At 38.3% G+C, this 26,038-nt stretch overlaps 5 protein-coding genes and 3 non-coding genes across 8 annotated transcripts; 3 read left to right on the top strand and 5 right to left on the bottom strand.

Annotated features, from left to right (window-relative positions):
• Positions 1-11,158: 11,158 nt before the first annotated feature.
• Positions 11,159-12,474, bottom strand: LOC108598764. The gene is made up of 3 exons (XM_017985503.2): positions 12,370-12,474; positions 12,078-12,151; positions 11,159-12,018 (listed from the first exon to the last, which is right to left on the bottom strand). The coding sequence occupies exons 2-3, from the start codon at positions 12,123-12,125 to the stop codon at positions 11,338-11,340; spliced, it is 729 nt and encodes a 242-aa protein (XP_017840992.1). The 5' UTR covers positions 12,126-12,151; positions 12,370-12,474; the 3' UTR covers positions 11,159-11,337.
• Positions 12,475-12,850: 376 nt separating this feature from the next.
• LOC108599099 lies at positions 12,851-14,243 on the top strand. Its single transcript, XM_017985888.2, has 4 exons — positions 12,851-13,080; positions 13,134-13,343; positions 13,400-13,836; positions 13,892-14,243. Coding segments are annotated over exons 1-4 (876 nt in total). The 5' UTR covers positions 12,851-13,079; the 3' UTR covers positions 14,120-14,243.
• Positions 14,244-14,480: 237 nt separating this feature from the next.
• On the bottom strand, positions 14,481-15,481 carry LOC108599237 (protein obstructor-E). Its single transcript, XM_017986034.2, has 3 exons — positions 15,456-15,481; positions 15,255-15,401; positions 14,481-15,171 (listed from the first exon to the last, which is right to left on the bottom strand). Coding segments are annotated over exons 1-3 (816 nt in total). The 5' UTR covers positions 15,457-15,481; the 3' UTR covers positions 14,481-14,503.
• A 1,014-nt stretch (positions 15,482-16,495) lies between these two features.
• LOC108599153 (CG10154) lies at positions 16,496-17,739 on the top strand. The gene is made up of 4 exons (XM_017985940.1): positions 16,496-16,521; positions 16,578-16,865; positions 16,921-17,408; positions 17,467-17,739. Coding segments are annotated over exons 1-4 (1,002 nt in total). The 5' UTR covers positions 16,496-16,520; the 3' UTR covers positions 17,692-17,739.
• Positions 17,740-18,884: 1,145 nt separating this feature from the next.
• LOC108599040 (probable serine/threonine-protein kinase DDB_G0280133) lies at positions 18,885-25,469 on the top strand. Its single transcript, XM_017985819.2, has 3 exons — positions 18,885-19,328; positions 23,852-24,542; positions 24,601-25,469. Exons 2-3 carry the CDS (start codon positions 23,878-23,880, stop codon positions 25,331-25,333), a joined length of 1,398 nt encoding a protein of 465 aa, XP_017841308.2. The 5' UTR covers positions 18,885-19,328; positions 23,852-23,877; the 3' UTR covers positions 25,334-25,469.
• On the bottom strand, positions 20,346-20,418 carry Trnav-aac. The gene has a single exon. It is a non-coding gene; the product is annotated as a tRNA-Val (tRNA).
• Positions 21,149-21,221, bottom strand: Trnav-aac. The gene has a single exon. It is a non-coding gene; the product is annotated as a tRNA-Val (tRNA).
• Positions 22,924-22,996, bottom strand: Trnav-aac. The gene has a single exon. It is a non-coding gene; the product is annotated as a tRNA-Val (tRNA).
• Positions 25,470-26,038: the final 569 nt, after the last annotated feature.

Raw genomic sequence — 26,038 nt, 5'->3', positions numbered from 1 at the left:
TTGACAATGTACGATAAAGTTTTGGTTTGATTTAATTGCTCACAATTTTATTAATTGTGAGGGCACGTGTTCAGAAATCACATAGGAAATACACAGTGGAATACATATGGAATGATGCGCTTCGCCCCTGTTTCCCCAATTACCAGGCTCATTCAGAGCGACTCATTTCAACACTGATATCGTGCATCGAAAGACCTTTGTGCAGTGCAGAATGCCGCTTACAGATTAAATTCATTAATTCTTCAAAAACATCATGTACTGTGATGGGAATATGGACGTTGACCGCTTAATGCTTAAAGCCCGTAACGACAAACTATTAAAAAATTTAAGTAATTCAATTACGAACCAAGCGCAATGTGAACAACAACAACAATTACGGCAGCGCAGCTGTAAATGCTAAACAATTGAATAATTTAGACTAAATCGTTTAAGTCATTAAATCAGTTAATTGTGTAACCTATAAACGAAATGTGAAAGGCTCTTTGCTTCTGAGAATTAAAGTTATATACTTATGTAAAATAATCTAGCCAATGAAGTTAAGTAAAGCCATAACCACACTACTACAGAATGCCTCTGAAGTACATAAAATGGCATTTTGCATGGCAATACCGAGAGAAGACTTAACATTCGCATTGGCCGTCCATTTGCAAATCAATAACAATTCCAATGAGCCTTAAAATGTTTAGAATATTACAAAGTGTGAAGGTCGAGCTAATGTAAAATTGGAAACCCTCGGAGCAGCTGACAACATTCAGCATTCAACATTCAGCAGAAATGTCGGAGGCCAAATTGGTTGCCCGAAAAGCTTCACGAACATCCTCTGCATCCTGCGTGAGCTACCCAACATAACAATAAAAATATTTGGCCACCAACCCCCCATCGAGCGAACAAGCTACTTTCTTGCTGTTAGACTGTTATGCTGTATGGCACCGCATAGATAATATATACTCAGCACTCCCACCACTCCAGGCTCGTGAGGCACAACAAGGGCGAAGGCTGTCACAGTCTCGGTTACTACCAACACGTCAATCAACATGTGGACTGGCCTGTGAACATGCTGGATCCCTAGCTCACGTCCTAGGACCCGGCAAGTGTCCCAACAGCAGGCAATGATGTTACGGTCATTTCTTCTTATGTTCGTATACACAACTTTATGTGTATGTATGTGTTTAAATCTATTTGCGCATTTGGGCACGTGCTTATGTGAAAAGTTGAACATTGCGTTGCCAGAAGCTGGTCAAAGGGTTTTAAGCTGCGGGCTTTGCTCCAAATTCAAGCAATTATCAAATTGAAAACGATTACTTAATTATCTACATGTGTAACTAGTTTTCAGAAGCACCTCCTAATTGATGTATAAATTGTTAACATGTTGAAATATATTTTGAGGCTCACGGAATCTCGTCTTTTTCTCATTCGTGCCTTTATCTTTGCACTGCCGCTGCTTACCAGAGCATTTGGGAAATTTGCAGGCGCAGCAAAAATCAATTGGTATCAGGTGGTATAGGAAGTTGTCGCATGGTATCGAAGCCAACTTAAACGTCAAAAAAGAGCATAAAATTGTTATAAAAGCAACATAAAAACATTCAATTTGTAGCAGACTTTTGAGTGTACTTCCAGATACCTTGAAGTACATATGGACATAATTGAATATGTATACATAACATGTATAAGAATACATATCCGTGTGCATACATACTGAATGTCAGTTGTGTTGACAACATATAAGAGTGCTCTTAGCAGTAAGAAAAATGTATATTACAATTTTCATGGGCCAATTGACAACTATCTTTTTCGACGTCTTAGCAACCAAAAGAGAAGCTAATACATGTGACTAAAATAAGGAGCAAGCAAAATCGAGTCACCTTATCTTGAAAGGCTTGAAATAGCCAACTAAGATGAATAACTCCCAGAATAGCACTTAGTGAAGCCTTGTTATGTAGGGTAACGTTCAGAATAGGCATTAAACTAATTTAAATATTAAATAAATTTATGCTAATGCGTTGCCTCGTGCTCACAGGACGCGAAATCGCTCAATTTCCGTCAATTGAGCACATTTAGGAATCGCAAGAAAACTAGTCCAAGTGCACAACGGAGCCGGGCAATCTAAAGCAAAAGTTACTGGTATACCTAAATATCTTCTATTTGTACTCACGGTCCCAAGCGAATGCTTTACTGTTTCAATTAAAGTTTTGCAGCGCTTTAATAGCTTTAAATAGCTGAAATGACAAATTCAATTCTTTGGGCTTTAGGCTTCTACTGCACGTTCTGACCAACTTGATTCTATACAAATTGAAAAGCTTTTGCTCTCCAAAAAATGTTCGGGATGCTATCGACTATTATAAGTGAGAGTGATTTCGAGGTGAGCATGCGCTCTTTTTCAGAGAGTTTGATGGGAGATACATACACTACAAACAATAATTGTCGACAAGTATTATAACTGTGCAAGAGTTTCTTTGGTTTGGGTTTTTAGATACGCATGTAAACTGCCCTTAGGTCATATGGCAATAGTTTTGGATATTAATTAGACAATGCATATATCTTACAAAAAAAATTATTTAGGTTGATTGCAAACTTATTAGAGCTTACAAACTTATCAGAATTATACTCAGATTCGGTCTAACTAGCACTCTAATTGCTCAACGAAGCTGCATGTTGTTGCTTAAGCAAGGAGCCAATGTACAAGTTTCATAATTACGAATGACGAACCATTGTAGATCATACCTGCCGGCCTAAGTGCATTTTGTTAAAGAACTTAAAGCATAGTAGCATACGAAAAGCTCGACTTGCAAAATACAAGGAGCAACCGACTCATAGTCATCTCGGCTCGTGGTGCCAATTTTTCCCTCCACTGGCCGTTCAGCCCCCCAAACCCTTAAGCGACATAAGTCATGGTGCGTGCCACATGTGTCCACGTGCATATATGCATGAGTGAGTAATTTTACGCATCTTATTATCCTAGGCTTTAAGCTGTTTGAGCATTCGATAGAAAACAAGACACATATGTAGGTGGCACTGCAACCCTAATTTCTTATTATTAAAATAGATGGTGGAGCTTAAAGTGTTGTTGTAAAAAAATAATTGCACATAAGCTAAAATACTTGCTAAATTTATATAAAAATCCATGACAGAAGCTTGATTGTGCTATACATAACTGAATTAATTTACACATGAAATATGTTTAAAACAATTTGTGTTTTTTGTCTTTGTAATGGAAAAATTGAATTTAAATGTATTTTCAAATTTAAACAACGCCAATCCACTTCAAATGCTTTTAGTTAACAATTAAAAATTATTTGTTCATTTTAAATCACTGTTTATTTTTGTTTTTTAATTCGTGTATAAACTCGTTTCAGCTTATTACATTTGTGAGTACTGAGTAATCATATTTTTGTTCCTTAATATTATCTTATCTATTGCTGAGGTTGTACGGCTATGTAAATTAAATAATATGTACCTATCTTTGCGGTAAATTTGTAAGCTGGCGACCATACTAAAACATCCATATGCGTATAAGATTATTTACATAATATATATATAATTTTCCTATCACAGTATACTATGCTCAAGTTTGAAAAATTCGATACTGCAAAATTGACTTGTGTCAGATATATTAAAAGAATTGAATGCCGTCGCGCAAATCATCTGAAACGTATCGATTAGGCGATATTAACTTAAATCTGCTGAAGCATGAGATATTTTACTGCTGATATTTATCTTGTTTATGTGGTTTAAGAAAGTGATATAACTAAAAGGCAAACACATGCTGCTGAATTGGAAAAGCGAACTTACGAAGCGCTGTATGAACTCTTAGGGGTAACCTCCTCTCAAGTCCTGTCTGGGGCACAGTCATTGTATCGACGTCCTGCCTGCAACCAGTAGCACTGATTGACGGTGGGTGTCGGGAAGTGTTGCAAACTTTTCAGTGGCACAATGACTTAGTTAATATATTTATCGGAAAAACCAAACCAAAAAGCAATTTAACTTAATCGAATCTGATGTCCCCCATAGAGTCTCATTCAATTGCAGCCGCTACGTAGACACTTTTGTCAATATGTCGAGAACGCTGCACAGACTTGAAAATTCAAGAAACAATGACATTAGCAATGGCAACAAGGAGCTATAAGAATGCAAAATTAAAAAGTAAATGTGAAAATCGTGTTTTAAATGTTTTCATGACAAGGTTGAGCCGACTAAGGTCGCGGAGGTTGCAAGCCTCTGGCATTTATCAAGTTTATGCAGCTGACAACTGTTAAAATTCTATTGGGCCAAACAAATTGAAATGCTTGCGATGACCAATGTGGCGTATTTGCCAGCTTAAATGTCAATGCTGTCTAAATAAAACATAGAAGGACATGATGCCTGTAATAAACCTATTTCCACATCTAACTTGCTAACTTACTGCGACATTTAAAATAACGTAAGTTAGCTGGGTGCTACCAAATCGAGAGCTTACTTCGAGTGCAAATTAATGTAATTACATATGCGAACAAAGTTGAAATGCTGAATGTGTGGGTTAAAAATATAAGCAGACTCCATGCGGTTATGGCATCATTATTAGCGGATCTTAAGTGGTACATAATTCGCAAGTCAGAAGCATATGAATCGTCAAAACATTTTAGTGTGTGAGAAAGCGTATGTCAGGTTGATAGAATATCTGCAAGGCACCGGCATCAACTACTAGTGGCATACAAAGAAAACGTTGTGCATATAGAACATACGTATATTTTATAAGAAAACCACCGTACACTCGGAGCTGAGTGCATTTGAAACTCCCAAGCTAATGGAAAAACTGTAGATTATTAAATGCAAATCCAATTTTCAAAATAACTTCAGGGATGTTCAAGATTCCATATTCTAAATTAAGTATGTCGGTAAAGTAAAGATGAAGATACAGTAATACTGAAGTATGCTAACGCAAATTTACGTTGCATTTTCAACAGCTAAACTTATATTATGCCTTGAAAGCAAATTATGGTTTCGAACTGCACAGGACCAGTCTCAGTCTCCCATTAAGTGTGTATGATAGAGTGAATTATACTGGGCCTTTTAACTGATTTCAATGCACCAGGAAAAAAGTATTTCTCCTTGGGCAGTTTGATGACCGCACCCAAAAGTTTGAATGAAAATAGGGGGGATTTTAAATTTTTAACTTGTGATAAATCTAGTGTGCACCATAGTCCGCCTGCTTCGCGATCTCAACCAACTCCCAGTTTTTTGGCGTTTAATATTTGCCCGGCTTTTTAGGACTTCACTACTATATTTTAGAAATAAGACGAAAAAATATTTTTTGTTTATTTTAGTTAAATTTAATTTAATTTTAATTTTTAGAATCATTTTCAAAGTCTAAGGAGACTAAATACATTAAAGATTTTTCAATAATATTTAGTGAAAATGTCATATTTAGGGCTTAGCATTCAAACATAAAGCCAACATTAAAGCTTGCCAACAAGTTAAAAAATAGTTGTGCTCATTAATTTTTATTAAATACGAAATTTTTTTAGGCTGTGGTCAACTGAATTTACTTATTTTTCTTGATGTTGACGTAAGCAATGCGCAGTAAATTCGAATCAAATACATTTTGTGAAAGATGGGAGGCATGTGTCTGAACCGAGATGATTATGAACTCTGACAGCGAATGGCAAAGTGGAGTTGATTTAATTTTTTGATTGATTTTTTGATTATTCGACCAATTTTGCATTTTTGGTTTTCTCGATTCGTGTTGGATTTTCGACATGTTTTTCTTTTTCCATAGATGCATATTGGAATTTTTACTTTTCAATAAATTTTCAATCTTTCGATAATTTTAGACATTTTCCAAATCTGAACATGGCAAATTAAGGTTAAGGAGTATATGTATTTGGCGTGTTACAATTGCAAAATCGGTGACATTTTGTATTTTCCATTCAAATTATGCACTCAAGTAAAATGATCGACAATGGCAAAATACTTACTTTAACAACATTCTCTCAAACAAGTGGACGCATTAAAGTTTGGCGCTACCAACTTTTATATACATTTTAACCAGGGCGTCAAAGACGCACGCACTCACAAACACATACACACAAAACAACTAACGCGTCACAGCTCGTTTTCACTGCAGCGTCGCTGCCGACGCAGTCGTCGGCGTCAGCAAGCGCACCCCGCTGTCTGTATTAAAATTTTAAATGCTAATAATTCCTAAGTTAAACATCCGATCATTCAAAAAGGTTACTTACTTACTTAGGTGACCATAACAACCCGTTATCGGGTTACGGCCGACCTCAAAAACTCCCTCCAACTCGTCCCCTTCGTCGACCTTCGTTTACTTTCGCTTCGAATACTTTTTTCGCTGGAGCTTCTTCGTTCATGCGTCCGACATGTCCGAGCCAGAGCAAACTGTATTGTAATGCGGTGGACAACGTCGATGTCTCCGTACAGCTCGTGGTTCATACGAATGCGAAAGTCGTCCCCAACACGAACGGGACCGAAGATCTTGCGGAGAATTTTTCTCTCGAACACTCCAAGAGCAGTTGCATCTGTCTGTGACATCACCCAAGCTTCTGCGCCATACAGAAGCACGGGTATTATGAGCGTCTTGTTGAGCGTTATTTTTGTCGAACAAGAGAGGGCTCTGTTACACACTTAGCCCAAAGTAACATCTATTGGCAAGCGTGATTTTTCGCTTGATCTCCAGGCTGACATCATTTTCGATGTAAACGGCGGAGCCAAAGTATGTGAATTCCTTGACGACTTCGAAGGTATAGCTGTCCGCTAGAACGTGGGATCCAAGGCGCCGAGCATCCATGTAGGTAGACAGCATATACTTCGTCTTGCCCTCGTTTACCGCCAGACCCACTCTTGCATACTTCTTTTCGACAGCGGAAATACAGCGATGACATCTCGCTTGCAGCGACCAGTGATATCTATATCATCAACGTATGCAAGGAGCTGAACCTTTAATAAAAAATGGTGGCATTGCATTTCAGGATTTGGCGTAAGGTGAAGATCTGGTCTGTGGTGGACTTATCAGATCTAAATCCGGACTGATAAGGTCCAATCAGTGTGCTGGCGATTGACTTTGGTCTTTCACATAGTACGCTCGATAGAACCTTATATGAGACTGCTTCCCCGGTGGTTTGCGTATATCGTCGGGTCACTCTTCTTCAGCACAGGACAAGGGACAGTGAGATTCCAATCATCGGGCATGCTTTCTGTTAGCCATGTTTTGCAGAAGAGCTGTTGCATGCACCTTAAAAAGTCATCGCCTCCGGTCTTAAACAACTCTGCTGGCAGTCCATCTGCGCCTCGTCATGGCTAGGTTGTTGTACGTCCACCTCGTCGTTGATTGGTGGTATGGGGCTGCTTTCTCCAATTGCGGAATTTGTGTCGTCATGGCCTGCAAGCAGTTTGAAGAAATGCTTCCTCCATATTCTCAGTGACAACTGCGTATCTGTAACCAGATTTTCATTCTCTTCGCGGCAGTTTGATGCTCCGGGCTTGAAACCCTCGGTCAGACGGTTGACCTGTTGATAGAATTTTCGAACATCATTTCTCCTCGAGTGCCTCACGCCCGTGCCTGTTTTTCCCCCCGTTTTTTCCGTCTGAAAAGGCGTCTCTCTTCCTTCCTCCTTTCCCTGTAGGCGTCCCGCATGGCTCGCGTTGCGGCAGACTGAAGTGTTCTTTTGTAGGCGTCGCTTTTTGCTGCAGCTGGTACGCGACACTCCTCGTTATACCATTGATTCCTAGGAGTGGGGAATCCAATGCTCCTTTCAAAAAAAATAAAATAAGAGCGATTTGTCCTGGGTTTAGGAGCACCTACATACATATAGTTGTGCTACCTTCTCCCTGTTACATACATTTGCCCAGCTTCATGATACCCTTTTCCATTTTTTACAAATATATGTATAAAAATCTTTTTGGCAAATCGACACACTTACATCAAGATAAGGTTATATAATTGTGGAAATATGATTTGTTTTGGCAACAATCAGTATATGAACTTTGGTCACACTTAAGTTATCCCATTTGCTTTGTATTCTTAAGTATACTATAACCGTGTGTGTATTTAAAGAGACACAACGCATTGTCGCGCAACCGCATTTGTGTATATACCTAAGTTAAACATGTTGAACCTGTGTTCAAGGTTTTTCCTAGAATTTTTAGTGAGTATGTAATGGAATTGAGTATGTTATTTTAAAGAAGAAATACCAGCATAAGTACTAGCAATAATTTTGTTAGTGTGTGTAACAACTCCTTAAAAGCTATTCTGGATAAAATATGAGACTTTTACCGGAGAGCTTTTAGCAAAAAGCTTTTTTTTTTTTAGCAATTAATTAATTGTGTTTTAGCTAATTTACCTTCTTGGATATAGATTCTATATATATATAGCTGGTGGCTCGCCTAATGTTAATAATATTATACGCTTTCCGTCACTACTGCCCAAAATGAAGAAGCTTTATCAAATACATGACTCAAGTATTGGACTCTTGGAGTTTATACTTATATATTTATATATTTACTCTTTAAAATAATGATAAAGAAATCGCCATAAGTCAAGACTACGATGGCAAAAACGCTTCATGCTTTAAACGCTTCAACTGCTTTTTCGGCTCTCGTTAATCATTGACCACGTAGTTTACCAGTGCCAAGTCAGGACTGTACGGTGGATGAGTCATCAATTCGATATTTTGACTGCCAAAAAATTAACATGTTTGACGAGATGTGTGTGAGCTCGCATTGATATGATGGAGAATAATTCAGCTTTGGCGGATGGTTTTAAGAATATCTCTGATGATTTCTGGCAATTCTTCGTTTCTTAAGGGGAATAGCACGGTCAAACTTTTTGATAATTTTCTTACATCAATCGAGTGAGGCTTTTTCAGAGTGTGTGTTTTAACATAAAAAACGATTTGGACGACCTGCAGGGAGTGCGTCGGTGATCGAACTGCGACCTCGTTAAATTTACTGTAGTTATTGATGCTGTTTTATCCACATCGAAAGTTTTGAAAAATAATCAAGTTAAAACCTTCTTAAACCGTTAATTGTTCATTTTTTTTAATCACACATTATGTTTAATGCCGACAATATCAGAACGATTGGAGAAATAACTTAGGAGCTATTCACATTTCAATTTTCATTATAGACAGCGGGGCGCGCTGACGGACGGAACATAACCATACGAACGCCGCACCACACACAGTCGAGAGCGTCGCTGGTGACGCTACAGCGAAATCGAGCTTGGACGCATGATTTGTTTTGTGTGAGTGCGTGTGTGTGTTTTCCGCGATGTCCTAATCAAAGTGTATATAAAAGTTAGTTTGGGCGAGCTTGTACTTCCTGCTCTGTCTGTACTTCCTCTTTCTGTCTGTGTGTGTTCATCGCTAGTATAAAATATATGCGAACTGCGGATTCTCGCTATAGGAATGTTTCTTTTTCTTACAAATATATGTATAAAAATCTTTTTGGCAAATCGACACACTTACATCAAGATAAGGTTATATAATTGTGGAAATATGATTTGTTTTGGCAACAATCAGTATATGAACTTTGGTCACACTTAAGTTATCCCATTTGCTTTGTATTCTTAAGTATACTATAACCGTGTGTGTATTTAAAGAGACACAACGCATTGTCGCGCAACCGCATTTGTGTATATACCTAAGTTAAACATGTTGAACCTGTGTTCAAGGTTTTTCCTAGAATTTTTAGTGAGTATGTAATGGAATTGAGTATGTTATTTTAAAGAAGAAATACCAGCATAAGTACTAGCAATAATTTTGTTAGTGTGTGTAACAACTCCTTAAAAGCTATTCTGGATAAAATATGAGACTTTTACCGGAGAGCTTTTAGCAAAAAGCTTTTTTTTTTTTAGCAATAAGCTCTGTGGTAAGACCTAGATATGCCAAATTGGATATAGATTCCATATATATAGCTGGTGGCTCGCCTAATGTTAATAATATTATACGCTTTCCGTCACTACTGCCCAAAATGAAGAAGCTTTATCAAATACATGACTCAAGTATTGGACTCTTGGAGTTTATACTTATATATTTATATATTTACTCTTTAAAATAATGATAAAGAAATCGCCATAAGTCAAGACTACGATGGCAAAAACGCTTCATGCTTTAAACGCTTCAACTGCTTTTTCGGCTCTCGTTAATCATTGACCACGTAGTTTACCAGTGCCAAGTCAGGACTGTACGGTGGATGAGTCATCAATTCGATATTTTGACTGCCAAAAAATTAACATGTTTGACGAGATGTGTGTGAGCTCGCATTGATATGATGGAGAATAATTCAGCTTTGGCGGATGGTTTTAAGAATATCTCTGATGATTTCTGGCAATTCTTCGTTTCTTAAGGGGAATAGCACGGTCAAACTTTTTGATAATTTTCTTACATCAATCGAGTGAGGCTTTTTCAGAGTGTGTGTTTTAACATAAAAAACGATTTGGACGACCTGCAGGGAGTGCGTCGGTGATCGAACTGCGACCTCGTTAAATTTACTGTAGTTATTGATGCTGTTTTATCCACATCGAAAGTTTTGAAAAATAATCAAGTTAAAACCTTCTTAAACCGTTAATTGTTCATTTTTTTTAATCACACATTATGTTTAATGCCGACAATATCAGAACGATTGGAGAAATAACTTAGGAGCTATTCACATTTCAATTTTCATTATAGACAGCGGGGCGCGCTGACGGACGGAACATAACCATACGAACGCCGCACCACACACAGTCGAGAGCGTCGCTGGTGACGCTACAGCGAAATCGAGCTTGGACGCATGATTTGTTTTGTGTGAGTGCGTGTGTGTGTTTTCCGCGATGTCCTAATCAAAGTGTATATAAAAGTTAGTTTGGGCGAGCTTGTACTTCCTGCTCTGTCTGTACTTCCTCTTTCTGTCTGTGTGTGTTCATCGCTAGTATAAAATATATGCGAACTGCGGATTCTCGCTATAGGAATGTTTCTTTTTCTCAAAACCAAAACTCATCGAAATGTACTCCTAAATCTGGGGGCACTGTATATTTATCACTTTATTTAAACTAGCTTTATAGCAATCAATTCTTATCGATAATTTTTTATATCTTGATATTTTCTTTGAATATATGTATGTAGATTTAAGAAAAAAATAAATTTACTAAGTAACGATCATCATTATTATTACGTGTTATTGCTTCAGCTAACTAACGCATTTATTTGATAGGATAGCGCCTTAACAATTTCTAATCAGAAATTAACGACCAATTTCAAATAATTGTGGTATCCAAATTTAAGTTACATGAATTTGATCAATACTTTACATAAGAATAATATATAAAGGAACTACAATGATAAATATTTTAACTGTTGAAAGCTATTTTGACTGTTTGCTCTGAATAATTTTGTCCTTCAACGCTTTGATACGTTCACGTTCCTCTCGCAAACTTTCTGCCTGTCCTCGCAAATCACTCGTGAAATCTGTCACAATACCCAACATAGCATTCAGCAGCTCAGTATTGTCCGTACCAGGTCCTGTTATGGCTTCCGCAGCGGTGGATGCGGATGATTCTACTCTGGTGCTACTACTGGCTTTCACTGTTTGGGAGCTCATTGTTTGTCTACTTTGTCGGACCGTCGATGACGATTGCATTTCCTTGCTGGACATATGTTCTTCAATCATTTTTGTGGTATCTTGCATCTGCTGTACACGTTTAAATTGCGATTTCAAGCCTTCAATTTCCTTTAATTTCTCCTGCAGATAATTCGCCATTTCTTTTTTGCTTTCCTCATCATCAGCGGTGCTTGCCGTTTCGCTGAAAGCCGTTGGCGTAGTAGTTGGAGTGTCAGGCTCAGAGACAGCCTCAGCTATTTGTTGAGCTGAGCTGGACGAAGAGCTTATGCTCTCCACTGAGTGCTCTTCATGACTGGACATCATCAACTGCTGACGCTGTGTGCTAAGCCGTGTAAATTCCGACCTCAATGTTTCTACCTCCTCTACCAACTGGCGCCGTTGTGTTTGCATTTCCTGTAGCTGCTGATTCGACGCTTCCAGATTCTGCAAAATATTTACAAATTCATCACTTTCTTTTTGAAATATTTACATTTTATACTTACACCTCGCAGCGCTGAATTGTCCATTGGCTTATTTATTTCGTTGACCATTGTTTAAAGTTGCCTTGCCTGCGTGCCTTTAAAGAAAGAAATGCCTTGGTGAGTACATCAGCAAAAGCAGAGCATGCTTCCCTAGACATTTAATAATGTTTTTCAAAATATACACAGCACTATAAATAGCATTATTCGTGCCGCACAGGCATTGCGGCAATATTTGTGTCAATCATCTTGACGCTTTTTCAATGCAACAAATGGCAGCTGCTTTAAAAAACAAAGAAAAATTATGTCGACTTACCAGAGAAAATAGTTTAAAATACTCAATAATTTTTCAATTAACAAAGAACTTTTTTCTTTTTGTTGCTTGGTTTCCTAATTGAACGTTCAGTGTGTACGTTGAGATAGTAATTTTCCTACTGAATGATCTCGGCAGAAAAGAAAATGCTTTATACGATAATGTATAATGTATAGATCGCTATGTAGCAGCATATGTAAAGCTCTCTACGTGTGTCAGGCGACAAATATGTCAATAGCAATATCTTTTATTTATTCTGACTCATGGCATTGTGTGCCAAAAAAACAATATGGCCTATTGGGCAAACCTATTTATATAAGCTGACAATGCGGTATGAAATTAAAAAGTATGTTATTGTTGAGAGTGCCAGACTATAATGTTTACATGTTGTCAAATTCTTGGCGCCATACATATATGAATGTGCAGTTTGTATATAAGTCACATGAATATTTAGAATTCATAGCTCGCTTATGAAGCTTGTTATAAACAAATACTGAGCTGTATAAATAACTATCATATTGAGAGGATATGTAATATTCACAAACAAATTAAAATGTTTTCACGAGAGCTTGCTCAGACTCCCCGGGATTGATAATGCTGATAAGATGTTAGTGAGCGTGTGGCAAATTGATTGCTAAACGCAATTGGCATATAAATGAGATATTGACAGAAAGCAGGCAAACAGTCGTTGGAAAAAAGTACCGGTCTAAACAAGTGAGTAAATGTGTAGTAATAGTCATTGTGTTGATAAGCAGCATCACTTATAGTGCGATCGATGTTGTTGCTGCTTGTGCCGTGGGCTTGCTGTCTGGTGTTGGCAGCATCCAGCGCTTTGGAGCTAACGCTAAGTGTAGAAAAAACTCAACTAAGAAACCACCAGCCACTATTTGAGGGCACGATTAAGTTGTGCGATAATGTGGCAAATAAAGTGTTTTTGCCCTATGTTGGTGACTGCACAAAGTATTATCTATGCTGGTGTAAGTAACAATTACTACTCGTCGTATGCTTATTGCTAATATTACGTATACGTCAGATGGTACGGCTATAGAGCGTAAGTGTGAGCGCAATTATCAATTTGATTCAAAGCTGCAACGCTGTGTGCGTCCTGGCAAAGGTAACTGTCTACCTGAATGCGAATTCACAAAGTTTAGCAGCTTTGCCTATGATCGCACCTGCACCAAATATGTGCTCTGCTACTACGGCATACCCGTACTGCGCGAGTGTCACGAAGACTTACAGTTCAATGCCGCAACAGAGCGATGCGACTATCCGCAATTTTTGGATTGTGTGGACAATGAATGTAGCGTCTTCAATAATGCCAATGATCTGCGTCTCATACCCAGCAAAACGTCCTGCAGCAAGTACTTTTTATGCGACAGAGCCCAGCCAAAGAATATGACCTGCTCGGAGGGCTTGCATTTTGGCAAGGAGTGCAGCTGCTGTCAAACACCTGAGGAGGCTGAATGCAAGGTGAATTGTTCTTCAGACTTGACTAATTGTAAGCTAAAACAGTTTCTAATTTTAGCTACCTGCTTTGAAGCGTCATATTGAAGCCTATTCGAATTCACCACTGCGACGCGCTGATATCATTTGTCCTAGCGATGGTGTACATTTCTATGCCCATAAGACGCGTAAAGATGCTTACTACTTTTGCGCTGATGGTCATGGCATAACCTTGGATTGTACGCCTGGTCTAAAATACGATCCAAGGGCTCAGGAGTGTCGCAATCCAAAGTATATGCAATTCTTATAATAGCAGTAGCTGAAAAAGAAATAATATAATCAAGCACGAAATAATTTTGTATTTCTTACTCTTGCCGTATGCTCTCCCAAATTTTAAAAAGAATGAATAAGATATAAGATATATTAAATGCGTGATCCTAAAAATCACTTTATTTTCTATCTTACTTTATATGTTAGTAGCAGACTAAAAACCGCGTGTTAATGGCTCCCATTTAATTTTCAACTGAATACTCTTTAAAAGTTTTGCCGCCTGGCTAAGCGGACCGAGAGCAGCGCTTGTTGGTTAGCTAAATTTAGACATTGAGAGCACCGAAATCTCATTGGCATAACGCATAAAAGTAATTAAATAAAATGCAAGCAAATGGGTTGAACTTTGATATTTATTTAGACACATTTAGCGCGATTTACGAGTATCTAGGGGTGTGTTGCAAGTCTCCAGCTTGGCGTCGTATTCCAGACCAGGCGTGCAGTCCAGAGTAACACCACGGCCGTCGAGGCAGTAATAGTAGGCATCCTTGCGCGACTTATGTGCCAAGAAGTGTGCACCCTCTGCGGGGCAGCGAATGTCAGCAACACGTGGGGGTGCTTTAGAGAAAGGCAAAATGTTGCGCTGCAGTGTTTCCACAGTGCACTTGGCACGTGACGGAAAGTCACAGCATGTACAGTTGGGGTTGTATTGGAGTCCGGTGGCGCAGGTTTGATTGGTGGGCTGACCATCGACGCAAACGTAGTACTTGCTGCAGGAGGCCTTGCTGGCAATAAAAGCAATGTTCGCGGGATTGTTGTTGCGCAGACAAAGGTTATCCACACAATCCACATATTGCGGAAAATCACAACGATCTGTAAGCGCATTGTACTGCAGTCCTTCGCCGCAGCCTCTCAGCACTGGCTGTCCGGAGAAGCAAAGCACGTACTTGGTGCAGGTGCGATCGTAGCAGAAGGAGCTCAAGCCTTGGGGAGGACATTTAGGCATGCATCTTACCTCAGACGCAACCACACACTGCTGATCCTTGGCATCAAAGTAAAAGCCCACAGGACAAGAGCGCACTATGGCTTGGTTGGCTGTAACGGCGGAGTAAGAGAGTAAGTAAGAGCGCGAAATAGAAAGAGAGAGAGAGAGAGAGTATGGAATATATGTCACTTACATACGCACAGATAATACTCGCTGCAGTTGGTAATATGTGGTAAGAATAGGTTATCTATAACACCCGCACAGATATTCACTTCCTGCATTCCCAGCACGCTTGTGAAGAGCAAGCCAACGCCTAGTAGTTTCCATACAAGATGCAACACTAGAAAATTCAAAGTAGTATTGATTCAAACAAACCTTGCCTCTTGACACTTACTTTTGCCTTTATTTCCAACACTAGCAACTGATCAAGAAACGCTTCGCTTAGTTCCATTTATAGTCAGATTTTAAATATTTTTCTTTTTTTTTGTCATGTTTTCTTTTAGTGGAAAGCAAAGTTAATCAAATGCTAAACAAGCCACTTTAATTGTTAATTTTTTTTGCTGCGCATTCAAATTGGAAAGATAATGGCAAACACCAGCAGGAAATATGCGATAAATTGTGTAAGAAGAAATTAAACCAAGACAAAAAGTTCTTAACTTATCTATCGGCAAAAGTGAGCGTGCTTCACTTATCAGTTATTAAGGAGCATATGTTTATTAATTTTACAATTGAGTGGTGCTGGCATTCTTAAGTATGTTGTTTATGTATAAAGTAAGATTTTGATGATATATGTATGTATGTTGCAATTGGTGATTTTGCTGCTGATCATGAAATGAATCCACCAACTCTAACACAAGTAATGTAACATAATTTCTTAAGGCATTCTAATTTCAGCTTTTTGTATTAGAATGAAAAACAAATTCGACCGATGTTACAACTCACATGTTGACTTCACCAATATTTTGTAAACGAGGTAACTGGCCGGGCTTGCAAAGCTACTGATTCGCAGCTAGGGAAGTTACTATTTTAGCTTAATCAAAGAGAATATAAATATAATACATGCATAATATTGTCTTTGGCTTAACTCAACAGTTGTGACTTGATGAATATATAAATTTTTGAGTGTTTGACGCATAGTTAAACTACATTCTCTTATTTTAAGTACTAGATGACCAACTCATTGCGATAAGCATTCTTTTATCGCTATGTAAAATGATTGATTTGCCATTTGCCAAATTAATATTAATGCGTAGTTTTCCTGTGGGAGTCACGCTTGAGAAATAAAAGTTGTGATAAGAAAGCTTTCCAGGAAATTAATTGGCCAATTACACGATAGATAGTTAGAGCGATACAAGCAAAAGTAATAAATAAAACAATGTCTGCTGATCATATAAATACGATACGACACGCCCGTATCGAGCAGTTGTACAATGGACCCCTGGTTGTCAAGAAAGTAAAGAGTAAGTTTCAAATAAATAACCAAATGATGGAATAAAGCGAACTGTTATTTATGAAGTGAGGCTGTTGCTGGTTTATGGTTTGCTGCTGCTCTGTGCGCTGCTTGAGGTCGAGAGCAAGCGTCGAGATCCACCCAAAAAGTCAATTAATAATCGAGAGGTTACCACGCTGCCGCCGCATGAGCATATTGTAGCACCCGGACCGGACGAGGACTTGCAAACGGAAGAGCTGAAGCCTCTTGATGATGAGTTTTATCTCGAGAACGATGTGAACATCTGTGAAAATATGGTAGACGGTGCCATGTTGCCATTCGTAGGCAAATGCAGCAAATATATTTACTGTAATCGTAAGTAAAGCGCTTCAAAAACGCTTGTCTGCATGTCAAGCAATCTTCTTTGCAGAAAGCGAAATTGAAGAGATTGGCGATTGTGAAAGTCCATGGTATAAGGAGCATCTTTGCGCTAAGGGAGACTATGATGACTGCCATATCGCTTTTAATTATAGAACTCAACTGTGCGTTTACGCCCACACGACTGAATGCCTGCCCAAGTGTGATCCAGAGAAGATGAGCAGCTTCTGCTATGATCGCACCTGCTCCAAGTATGTGCTATGTTTCTATGGGGTACCCGTGCTCAGGCAGTGCTTTGATGGCTTGCAATACAATGCGGAGACGGATCGTTGTGATTATCCACAATATGTGGATTGTGTCGAGAATCATTGCAATGACCAGGCAACGCCAGAGAACATTAATTATTTGCCTAGCAAAGCGCATTGTGGCAAGTATTATGTTTGCAGCGAGGGCACAACTTGGGCACAACGGTGCACCGAAGGCTTAATCTTTAATCCCAACTGCAATTGCTGTGACTATCCCTCGAATTACAAGTGCAGTGTAAGTTATAGGTGCGGACTTGTTAGCAGATTAAATATATATCGAAAAGCTATTGCAGATCACGGCAGAGCAGCGCAATATTAAATCATTTGCACGTGCGCCACCACGTCGCGCGGATATCACCTGCCCGGACTCTGGTCATCATTACTTTGCTCACAAGAGGCGTTCGGATGCCTATTACTATTGTAGCAATGGTCGTGGCGTTACTCTGGACTGCACACCGGGCTTGGTCTATGATGCCAAGGTTCATGAATGCCGTGAAGCTAAGTTTATTGCCCTTTAATGGTTAGTTTGTCTTTAATTAATAATTCAAACCAATTGCTTAGTTTAAATTGGAAATTTTTTGGAAAATAATCGTAATGACTACTAATTAATTGCAATGGCAAATAATAGAAAACTGATACAAGACTATTCAAAAAAAAAAAACAAAAAAAAAAATATCAGAATTTTTGAAATTTTGCAATTAGTATTTTTGTTTCATATTAATTTTCTACAAAGCAATTTTAACTCTTAACCAAAAATAGTACAGGACTCTTGTAGCTTCTTATTGTCAGTTGTCAGTTGTCACAAAGAAAGATTGTTTAAATAAACTGTTTTGTTTGTTTAATTAGTAATGTTACTTAAGAAGGTATAATTGAAACGTCCTTAAACAACTACCTGCGCCAGTCTGCCCATACTGCAGCAAAACTACACTTGCAATCCAACATTTCTTAAACCACTGCAACTCTTTAAAAAATATTTGCACCACCCTTAACATTCCCACTCTAAACCAACTCCTCGCAGAGGTCAACCCAAACAACATAAGAGACTTCATGAAATTAACAATCAAATTAAAAATAAGAAATTAGAATAACAAAAAAATCAGCCTGAAGGCCTTTGTTACTCTGGTTATACCAATTGTAGCATAGAATTTAATTCTAGGCTACAATTAAAAATAAATAAATAAATAAAAAATTGAAACGTACTATGCCTTACTATTAGGGCTTACTACTTATGTAAATAGTTTCTTATGTCTAATTGATGGAGTACAAAATATTTAGTCAAAGCAAAGAAGTTTATATGAATTACATTTTTTTTTTAGTAAAAAAATAATATATAAATATTTTTATAAAAATGTCAGTGTATACAAAGTTTACACTCAAAAGCTTCTTAGTTAACACACAAACCATATTTAAGCTACAGAGAACGAGAGAGAAAAAGAGAGGGAGGATTTATTTGCGCATGTGCCATGCAGCTGCCGCGTGTTTTGAGAGTCAATTGAGACCCCCATTCATGCACTGGCCACCCACTCAAACATATACTACCCATACAGACAAACCAGTACTGAACGCAACAACAAATGTTGGCAGTCTCTGAATTTGCTTTGCAAAGCAACTCACACACAGGCAACACACATATAAGCCCACACAGACACACACACACGCGAAAAAAGAAGAAATAATCTTAAATCTGAACTCGTGAAAAGTGAAAATGCTTTTGCCAGCTGCATTCAGAAATTCAGTTGGCATTTTTAGTTCGCTGCGAGTCCTTTGCGCAGGAGGCAGCATTACCAACAGCAACCGCAGCAGCAGTGACTCAAAAATGTAAATCTAAAAGTGTGCAATTTGTGTTTATACAAATATAACATATATCAATATATATAGTACTTAAAAGCATTGCAAATAATTTGACAATTTGCGAAATTGAGCGTGGGTGAAAGTCGCGTGTGCCGTTCAAGGCTTTGGCGAAAAGTTGTGTGTGCCGTGTATGTGACTCTGTTGTGTATATCGTGTCAGGTCAGTTGAGCGTTCAAGGACTTTTTCGTGGAGCAAAAAACAACAACAATATGCGTGCAGTAACAATAAAAACGAGCTGTATAAAATAAGACGACACAGAATCTCAATTGCCACAACGAAAGCTTTAAATTGTTTAGAAGCGCAGGTAAAAAGAAAATTGTGTTAACAAATGGCATGTAGATTGGCATGCACTTGAAAATAAGCCACACACAATCATGGAAACACATACATAGTGTGAGTGTGGGTGTGTGTGTGTAAAGAAAACTACAACGAATTGAAATTGCATTGAAATTGCTAACATTGCTCATACGCAGCTTGCACCATCAAGTGGGGAGGAGTAGCAGCGACGCAATCTGTCTGTTTGTCTGCTTGTCCTAGAGTCTCTTTGACAGACAACGGACAGCAAGCTAGACGAATAGATAGCACAAGTCGTGGGCATTATACACCCGCCCACCTTTGGCTTTTCACATTCTCACAGTTTGCCTTTTCACACACAAGCAACAACAACAGAATTCACTTCCCGCCAAGGCAATATGCGACAGCGGCAAAGCACATGTTGTGCATCAAAAGCGGCATTGGGGGCATGGTGGCCACAAAAGGTTAACAGCAAAACAAAACCGTCAAATAAAAAAAGCCTCAAGTGAGCTGCTCTGTAAGTGAGAGTGAAAGATTGTGATGGGGTGCTGCGACTTGTTCGCCTCTATACACTGCACCACTGTGTGTGTGTGTGTGTGTGTTGGTTTCTCCCTGCGTATTTTACAGTTTTCAATTCTTTTCGATGAACTTAGCTTGGGGCATCTTAGAGCATAGTGTAATAAATTAAACGCCCACATTTAAAATAATATTGTGGAAAAGAAAAATGCTAGTAAAAGAAGCCATTCTTGTCTAGACAAAGTCCTCAAAGTTATTCGGAAAGCCATTTGTTTAATTTACTAAAGCCCATAAGGAAATATGATTGTTAATCTAACAATAAGAGAAATGTACTTAAGTATAAGTGTCGCACTTGATATTGAAAAGAATAAAATCTTCCAAATTCTTGTTGTTATTTACATCGTTTTAGAATGGACTGTTAAAAAAGCCATACAATTTTATCTCACCAAAGTTATATTCAATATAAAAACTACTCTTTAAAATAATTTTACAAAAAAAAACGAATTTCATTTGTTTCCGCCCGGGATCGAACCGGGGGCCTTCTGCGTGTTAGGCAGATGTGATAACCGCTACACCACGGAAACAGTTGTGAACTAGTGAGCCAACAAAAGCTTTCATGCTTCGGGGGTAGCGCACGGATTGGGCAATTTGCCAGCCGGCAACGGCAAACAAGTTCAAACACACAAACAATAAAAAAGTGAAAGGCAAACGTTGGAAATCGAAACTGAAGCAAAGACATATAATATATATGTATATACAATTTGAAAATGAATATAAATAAAGTTTTATTTGCTCGGCGGCATTGTTAGGGATGAACTTGGTTTTGTTTGTGTTTCTTTTTGTTTTTTGTCGATTCTTTGCAAATTTGCTGCACTGTTGTCCGTTAAGTTTTTATTGATTAATGCTTATAATTACTACATTCTTCAAAACAATTTTTAAAGTTGAGTTAATGCTGGTAATGTTTAAGATTTAATTTTATGGGCGTATTTATTATTTTAATTTTTTTTAAATTGCTTGTGGCGCGCAAAAATACAATATATATATATATATTATATATATATATATATTATATATATATATATATATATATTTTATAATTATATATATATATATAATATATATATGATATATATATATATATATAATTTTTGTGTAGCTAGCAAATATGTAAGTTATTGGACTCCGACCAAAGCTTTTTGGTTGTTCAAAAACATAAATATTTTGATGATCAAGCTTTGTTGTAAGTAAGGCAGTCTTTGCTTACATATCTTAAAGTCAAGTAAAATATTTGTAGCAAAAAATTTTTGTTTATTCTGTTTCCGCCCGGGATCGAACCGGGGGCCTTCTGCGTGTTAGGCAGATGTGATAACCGCTACACCACGGAAACAGTTGAAAAAGATCTGCCTAAAAAGCCAATTTCAAATAGAAGTAGCTGGTCAACATTTTATATAATATAAAAAACACTTAAAACTTAAAAATAAATGTGAATATCGTTTAATGATAAGATACAAATTTCAGACACTTGTATAAGATACAAATTTCAGACACTTGTATATATTGATGGTTTATAATTTAAATATATTATTATCTTCGTTGAGAAGCTTGGGTTTTTAGTTAATGTCCATTATGGACTAAGGATAAAAGAAAATTATTACAAAAACTTAGTAAAGCATAATTGAGTTAAATATTGAATATTTGTTTTGTTGTATTGCCGTTTGATAAAATTGCAATAACCTAGGATATTTTTGAAAGGGTATTTAATAGTCTTTGTTTAGCCCGTGAGTTGCATGTAAATATTTATTATTGTAGCCGTAAATCAACGGGTTGTTGCCAAAAGAATTATAGGCAAATGGACAACATACGGCGTGAGAATTGAATTTAAATATAAATAAACATATGTTTCTACAATGTACATTCCATGAATTACCAGAGATATATGCATGTTTGTATTATGTTCATCAATGATGTTTAAAACACTATTAAGCAATGAAGTAAAAAAAAACTGATATTTTCCAACAAAGCACAAACAAGTGAATTTGCCACTCAGGAGATAAACAAAGAAACTAACAATAAGTGTAAGACGAAACTTGAACCTCGAGCAGAAAGTTCAGCACTTGGCTCAACCAAACAAAAGTTGTCTCGTAGCATGAATAGTTTTAATATTAGCCACAGCAGCAAAGCAATCTCAAATGTGTGCTATCCACGTCAATGTACGTTAATTTCGGGTGCTTATCACGTTTCCAACACTTGTGCCAAATGAAGCTGGAAACTCAACTACAAAGACTGTGTAGCATGAACTAAACTTGAAACCAAAAGTTGTACTCTGCTAGAAGAAAACATAAATCAAAAGTGCACAAAGCATTGAACCGTGCAACTAAATAGCACAAGTTCTAAGGCAAGAGATAAGCCAGGCTTAGGAGACATGAGGTAGTCAGAAAGTGGCCCAAATGAACCTATCAAAAGGTTGTCAAAATGTCTCTATTAAATATGTTTATTTTATTACTGTTGCTCATGCTTGCTTGTATTTATTTATTTGTGCGTAGCTAGATTTTGTGCTCATCTGCAATGCACTGCAAACAGCCCCCACTGCTTCTCCCCCAACACTTTACGCCTTGACTTTTCTCTCTGCGTTGTGTAACTTTTTCACGCTCAAGAAGTCGATGACAATGACAAGCATTGAACTTTGAACCTTTGCATTGAGTTTACGTTCAGCATAGACAATTTTTGGATAAATACTATAAAAATGGCTTGTACTTGTATCTGACATTTCAAATATAACAGTACTGCAAATAAATGATTTTCGGGCTGTTACTTTTGATTGGTCAAGACCACAGACCAGACCAGACCTAACACAAGACCACTGGGAACTGTTCAACGAACAGCGAATCAAGTTAAGCGTCAAATTTAAATGTAAGCATTGCCAGCACAGTAGAACTTAAATACTGAACATCATGCGCCTATCACAAGCAAAAATCATTATAATTTCAATTATATATAATATATATAAAATGTATATGACTGTACGTTTATTAATATTAAAAAATTTGCAGCTTTAAGCAAAGAAAAATTTAATAAAAAATAAATTCATCTGTTTCCGCCCGGGATCGAACCGGGGGCCTTCTGCGTGTTAGGCAGATGTGATAACCGCTACACCACGGAAACAGTTGAAGCTGTATCGACGTAAAAGCGAACATCAAGTTCAAGCATTGCCCATAAACTTTTGTTTTATACTATCTATAAATTTATGTATAATACATACTATATTTATATACCGTCACCACATTGTTTAAGTCCCAAAGCGAGTCCTTTCCAACAGCGTGACTGTTGTGGCTGCAAGGTTTATTCCCCCCAATCCGTCGCCATATAGTCGTGCCTGTTACAACGACCGTGCTTGGTGTCTGCGTTCAGTTCTTGACGTGCTTGGCTTTTGTGTTGAGTTTGGCAGTTTATTTGACTTTTTTTTTCTATTTCTTTGGTTGTTTGGCTACTAATGGCAATGACGCGGGAAGTGAAAGCTCTCCCAGCATTGTTGTTGCTGGCGTTTTATTTATGGGGGTTTCTTGACCAGGCGGCAACCTTTTTATACTTATGTATGTGTGTGTAGCTTACCTTTGGGGAAGCTTGTTGGGGTCTGGCAATGCAACGGGGTAGTTGAACTTGAAACAACGCACAAAGAGGAAATACCAGACACCAGACTTGAAAGTGCAGCATAATAATAATAATAAAAACCAATGCGAACGTTTCCTGTTTAGCAAATCCTTGCTTCCAGTGCTGTGTGTGCTTGCGTGTGAGTGTGTGTGTTGCTGCTGATGCTGCTGCTGGTGCTTTTTTCGTGTAGGCAACAGCAGTTGGCATTTGAGTCGAGACATAAAGTGAGTGAGTCATGCGCTTTTGTCTGTTCAAGTGGTGCTGTCTCCAAACTCTAAGCCCTTCAGTGCATAAATGTTTCAGTAATTTTAACTTGAAATAAGTTTTTGCATCTCGCTTTTAATAGATTTGTGACATCTTTGCTTGCAGTCAAGTATTGGCTTTGGTCCAAGAATATGCATTTCTGGATAGACAAACGCTCGCAGCAATGCGGTTTTGGACGCTCGCGTGTTGCAGCCTCATTGTCGCATACGGGCAACGGCCTAAGCTATGGACATCCACCACGGCGCAGCAAGCCCAGCAACAGCAACATTGGTGGAAGCAACAGCAGTAGCGGCGGCAACAATCTTGCATCCGTGCATCGTTCGCCTGCGCCTTATGGGAGTGATTGTCATGTGGGCGCCAGCACTAGTCGGCAGGCAACGCAATATAATAGCAGCAGCAGCAACAACAATGCCAATGTCAGCAACAATCCACAACAACAGCAGCATTATAGCAGCCTTAATAACAACAGCAATGCCGCCAGCACAACAGCAATTACGACTGCCAGCAACAACAACAATGCCAATGCCACAGCTTCTTCGGCAGCCGTCCTAACAGGCAGCGGCACCATTGTGCCGCTTGTTGCACGTGGCAACAATTATCATCAAGCTAGAACGCGCTATCAGCCTAGAGCACAGCATCAACAGCAAATACAACATTATCCGCAGCAACACTACAGCTACAACTATCATCATCCACAGTTCGGCAACATGGCAGTGCCTGTGCGGCAGCATGAGACCCATCAGCAGCAACAGCAGCATCATCATCAACAGCAACAGCAACATTCCGGTGTTTATGCGTAAGTGGCTTGTTTGTGTGTAGTTAGCTCTGTTTTACTAATGATTTAATCTTCTCAGCGATGACGCCTATAGCGCCTACCATCATCATCAAAGCAGCAGTTGCAATAATTCGCGCTATGCAACGCCACGACGCCACAATTCCGGTAGCAACATCCGGCACGCTGCAGCAGCCACAGCCGCAGCTCCACCAACACTTGCCACATCAGCATCAACGGCCGCTGTTTCTGCCACGCCCATACCAATCACAACCTCACAGCCCAGAAGACAGAGCCAGCAGTTGCAGCAATATCATCAAGCTTTGCTGCAGCACGCCGATTCGCAACTGTTGCCGTCCCACCTTAAATGTGGCATGTGCGCTTCGCTGGTGCTGGCGTCGGTGTTCGTGGCTGGCACCAAGTTCTACTTTGATCACCAGGGTACCGGCTTGGAGGTTCTTATCTTTTGCGCCTTTTCGGCAACATTCTTTCTGGCCGCCTGCATGGTATCGCTTTGCCGCATACCCAAAGGTCTAATACGCAGCCGCAGCGATGGACGTGCCGCTTGCCAGAGTCGAGGCGTTAGTGCTGGTGCTGGCAGCAATGCTAACGGTTGCATGCTCGAGCTAAATGATGTACGGTACTTGGATGAGCGACAGGTGGAGATTAGTGCAGCAACAGCGGCAGCTGCTGCTGCTGGGCCACCTCCTTATCATATAGCCATATTGCTGCCAGAGCAAACGCAGACAATATTGGGTAAACAGTTGCCACTGGATGAATCACCACCGCCGTCCTATGATAAGATACTGGTGTAGGATAGGCTAGGGGTAGAGCTTTGGTTTTCTTTAGGAATTGAGCTTAAATTTCAGTTCAAGACCAGCTATGAACCCATTTCGGTAAAATCAACACACTTGCTCAATATTTTTCTAAAAATATCAAAATTTATATAAACATATACACAGCAAAAATTACATTTGCATATAGATATACATATATATTATATATATTAATATAAATATTTACATATAAAAATACCAAATATATAGATATATATATTTTTAAGCTTCAATTCATATTTTTACACCTTAAACTTTCTAATCCAAAAAAAGAAACACACTCGAAAACACAAAGGTACTAACGTAACTGAAAATCCAATCGTTCTACTAACTATGTATCATTTTTGTTCTGTGATATGCTCAAAAGAAAATCATATATGAAATAACCTTTAAAGACAACCAAAGCAAGGCAACAAACAAATAGATATACTACTATATAATATATACATACATATATATGTATTTAAACCAAAAGATACATATGTATGTATGAGAAGCAAACACAAGCAAGCAAACAACCAAAACAGTATTAGTAGCCAAGTAGACAGTTAAGAATCAACTACTGATATGCAACATTAATTAAAAATGAAAGATTGCAATTAAAAGCAAATAAATAAACGAATTAATTTCAGAACTGATTGAGTCATTTGACTGGGATTTTGATTTTGAATTTCAGTAAATTAA

The sequence above is a fragment of the Drosophila busckii genome, unplaced genomic scaffold, assembly GCF_011750605.1.
Source record: "Drosophila busckii strain San Diego stock center, stock number 13000-0081.31 unplaced genomic scaffold, ASM1175060v1 chrUn_01, whole genome shotgun sequence".
Taxonomy (NCBI): Eukaryota; Metazoa; Arthropoda; class Insecta; order Diptera; family Drosophilidae; genus Drosophila; species Drosophila busckii.
This window is presented reverse-complemented; position numbering and strand designations above follow the sequence as displayed.